The 4,101-nt window shown below is 31.8% G+C and overlaps 1 protein-coding gene across 1 annotated transcript; it reads right to left on the reverse strand.

Moving 5' to 3' along the window:
* Window positions 1–290: 290 nt before the first annotated feature.
* On the reverse strand, window positions 291–2,284 carry LOC115720984 (zinc transporter 6, chloroplastic). Its single transcript, XM_030650209.2, has 2 exons — window positions 1,278–2,284; window positions 291–689 (listed from the first exon to the last, which is right to left on the reverse strand). Exons 1-2 carry the CDS (start codon window positions 1,995–1,997, stop codon window positions 375–377), a joined length of 1,035 nt encoding a protein of 344 aa, XP_030506069.2. The 5' UTR covers window positions 1,998–2,284; the 3' UTR covers window positions 291–374.
* Window positions 2,285–4,101: the final 1,817 nt, after the last annotated feature.

Here is a 4,101-nt window from a genome sequence, read left to right on the forward strand (position 1 = left end):
GACACATGGCATCCAAATGAAAAACTAACGGAGCTGTGAATTGGGTACCAACAAAATAGTTTGTTTTGAAGATATAAGTATTTATGCCACCAATTTTTGAATTTGGGTATTTATTAGCAACAAATCAAATAATTTGAGTATTTTTGCCGCATATTTCCCTATTATTTATATTAATAATATAACATTCTTTCACTATATCAAGTATTGTGTCAAAACTTTTGCAATATATATATGTAACACTTTTATTTAATAAATCAAATAAACATTACATTTAAATATTATAATAACAACAGTTAGACTTAACACATCAAAAAGTGGTATGTAATATTTTGATAACACTTTTCCAATCTTATTGAAAGCACTTTTTCGTTGTTTTAAGCCCAAATGGCTAAGATAGACATTGAGGTTGAACCAAGAACAAGAGCAATGAAAGAAGCCTTTTTCAACCATGAAATGGAATTCATCATTTTGTTGTGGAAGAAATCAAGAGCTATAAGATCAACAAGAGCCATGTATATTAGTATTCCGGAAGAGAAAGAGCCCAACAAACCCTCCATTATCAAGGCGTTTGTACTACTATCATCATACCCTGTGGCCGAGAATAATATCATTCCCAGTACTATTCCCATTGGCGTCGTAACTGCAAACATAAAACACATATACGCTGTCGTTCCAAAGCTAAATCTTGCCTGTATCATAACAAACAAAACTCCACTTATTCAATTAATTATTCTTCAAAAAATATATTATAAAAAAAATGGTATTTAATATTTTAAGGTATTCAATATTACACTATATTTGATAGTGATTCACGAGTTGTTAGAAATTTAGTTTTTTTACTTATTAACTAGAAAATATATATGAGACTCAGAATTAAATTACACTAAAAATAATACATTTATATATATAACAGCTCTAGGTGCTATTAGCCACTATTATTAGTACCTTTTAATAATTATTTATATAAAAATGTAATTTTTAATATTATATTGTATTAATAATAGTGTAGTATTTGTCAATAATAACATGATATCACTGTATTTATATGTTATATTTGGCTATATTAATATGATTAACTATCTATTTGTCTATTATTTCTTTACTGTATTTTATAACTAGGTTGCTTTAGTTGTTTGTCAATCGGAGACATTGTTACACAAATTGTATCCTAAGCTTTGAAAAGTAATGCTTAAAAGTAATTATACATATGCTTATATAATTCAAATATTGATCAAACAAATCAGGAAGAAAAAGAGTGTTAAGTGTAACCATGGTACCTGTGCAATGCAGCCGCCGAGACCCATGCCTTCAAAAATCTGATGAAACGCCAGTGCAGCCACCAAAGGTCTAATAGTACACTGATTCTGAGACATTCCCAAGGTCACCCCAATAATCACCGAGTGAAATATAATCCCAATCTCCAACACTTGCGACACCAGTCTCTGCTTCATTCTCACCAAATCCTCCTCCAACGTCACTCGCTCTACCCCACCCAACTCACCCATTTCGATCCTAGACTCGACCAATTTCTTAGTCTCCGTCTCCACCACCACCATCTCCCCCTTCGTACCTACCGGTTCGTATTCAGGCGCGTCACCACCACCGTGCATTCCAGCGTGGGAGGTGGCAGTGACGTCGACGAGGAGAGCGACTAGTGCGCCGATCAAGGTCACGAGACCGGCAAAAGGGAAGTCCCGCCAGGGGTGGAGTGATGCCACTTGGCAATCTGAGAGAGCTGCGAAGGCGTCAGGAAGGACATGGACTAAGGATGTGGAGAGAATGACTCCGGCCGCGAAGCACTTGATTAATAGTGTGGCCTTATCGTAAGCTGGTTTGCCTTGAAAAAGCCTGGCCAATAGAACCGGACAGAGTATGCCGATTACGCTTGTGACGAAGATGACGAAGATGGACGTCACCTTCAGCTGCGCCGCCGCCACGCCGTCACGACACGCCAATGTTCTAGCCACAGTCTCTAAGGCGCATGCTGCCGTTGCCATGGTTTTTAAAATACTCCAATTAGACAAAAACAAAAACAACTAAGAGAGGATGAATTGTATGTATATATAAATAAGTCTAATTTCTACTAATTTTTTCGTTCTTTGTTTGTTTGTAACTAAGTGAAGAGAGAAAGAGAGAGTAATATTAATCTGAAAATGAAGTGAAGTTTGAAAATGAAGAACGAAAATCTGCTGTGTTCAAGTTTCATGTATGTTGTTAAGGTGCAAAATGACTCTTAAATAAAGTGTCGTGATAACCATAATATAGTGATGTATTAACTCCATCCCCACTTCCGTTTACTCGTTAAAACATTTTATTTTACAATTGTGTATGTAAGGACAACATTTAATAATTAAAAAACTTATCTTATTCAAAATAATATAATAATAAATTTATCAATTAGAAAATTCTAACCGACTAATTATTAATTTATTTATTCTTAAAAAATTAGTTTTTAATTATTAAATTGTTTGTGCCTTAAGTGGACCCTCAAGTTGATGAATTTTTAGTATTATACTTTTTGGAAATTCTACGATATACCCCCTTAAAATAGATATATTGATGCATCCTTATCTATTTTAGCACCCGAAATAATTTTTTAGTCAAATTTTTTCTCATGGTCATGAACGTTATAGTTATTTAAGACACCCTGCAAATTTTTAAGAAATTTGAAAAAGTTTAACACGCCGAAAAATACGTTCAGAGAGTGTATTGCACTCGTGACTATTTTATTTTATACGCGTGTAAAATAAACTGTTTGAACATTATTTTCTATATTGTAAATTATTCTGAATTTCTCAAAATTTTGTAGGTTATCTTAAATAGCTATAACGTACATGAATATGAAAAAAAAAATTAGACTAAAAAATTCTTCTAGATGCCGAAACAAGTTAAGAGTGCATCAGTACATCCATTTTAAGGGGTGCATTGTAAAATCACCCTATACTCTTACTAGTCTTATTCTTTTTGAGGCTGCTGGCATTCAAATGGAGCCGCTACAAGAAAATTATCTTATCTCGGCGATTACGAATCCTGTGATAAATCTATTCCGACGGTTATAGACCGCTGAGATAGAGTAATGACCAATTTTAACGGTTGGGAACCGTCGAGATATGGTAACCAATCTCGCCAGTTTTACATTTAACTAATGAAATAGGTGTCCCATCCTTCTCACACCTAAAATCGTGGAGATAGATAGCAATCTCGGCGATCACCTAATAAACTGCAAAGATAGGTCGCATTCTAGACACTTTGAAACTACTGAGATATGTCAATTATAACACTATTTTTCACACCGCCGTAATTAATTTTAGTCGGCAAAAAAAATAATTTTAATATATTTTTTTTTTAAATTTCCCTTACTTTGGTTGTATTAATTATATGGATGTATTCACAATTTATACAAACGTAAGTTGCAGTAAAATATTATCTAATAAAATTCATAATATATCACTATATATGTTAGTAAATATATGTATGACAATTACAATTAGTTCTAACTATAAATTTAGTTAAAATTGTACTTGCTAAAAAAAAAGAGAAAAAATAATTAGAAAAATTATACTAGAAAATACTCGGTATAGCAGTCGACTCATGCTTCACATACGGTGTTAATATCATTTATTGTATACTCGATCTTACCATCATACTGCAAAATAAGTATAAATTAAATTTAAACTTTATGTTAGTATTTTTGATAATTTAAAATTGATCACATTTAAAATAATATGTTAATTATTACTTACATATTTCGAAAGATACTCATTTGGATATATCTTTTAACTCTCATTAGCAACATGATGTAAAAGTGGCACATGGTGTTATTAGGTTACATAAGACCCTACATATACGTATAATATATATAATATGTATCATTATTTGATTTATAAATAAAAAATAATAATTCTCAATTTGAATCTCATATCTTCACTCAAAACCAAATTATGTCGAATAATTTTCAACATGATAAGTTTTTCGTATAAGCCTCTACATAATGAAAATAATATTAAATTCATTACATATTAATTATTTATATTCGAACTAACAAACATAATATTGGCACCCTATATATTTACCTCATATACAGTGAGATGACAAATGCAC

The sequence above is a fragment of the Cannabis sativa genome, chromosome 2, assembly GCF_029168945.1.
Source record: "Cannabis sativa cultivar Pink pepper isolate KNU-18-1 chromosome 2, ASM2916894v1, whole genome shotgun sequence".
Lineage (NCBI taxonomy): Eukaryota > Viridiplantae > Streptophyta > Magnoliopsida > Rosales > Cannabaceae > Cannabis > Cannabis sativa.

Bases quoted from the DNA above. Each gene is read 5' to 3' on its own strand.
- LOC115720984 (XM_030650209.2), bottom strand. From the start codon at position 1,997: ATGGCAACGGCAGCATGCGCCTTAGAGACTGTGGCTAGAACATTGGCG. The intron at 690-1,277 runs GTACCATGGTTA...GTTATGATACAG, and splicing joins TCGGCGGCTGCATTGCACAG to GCAAGATTTAGCTTTGGAAC.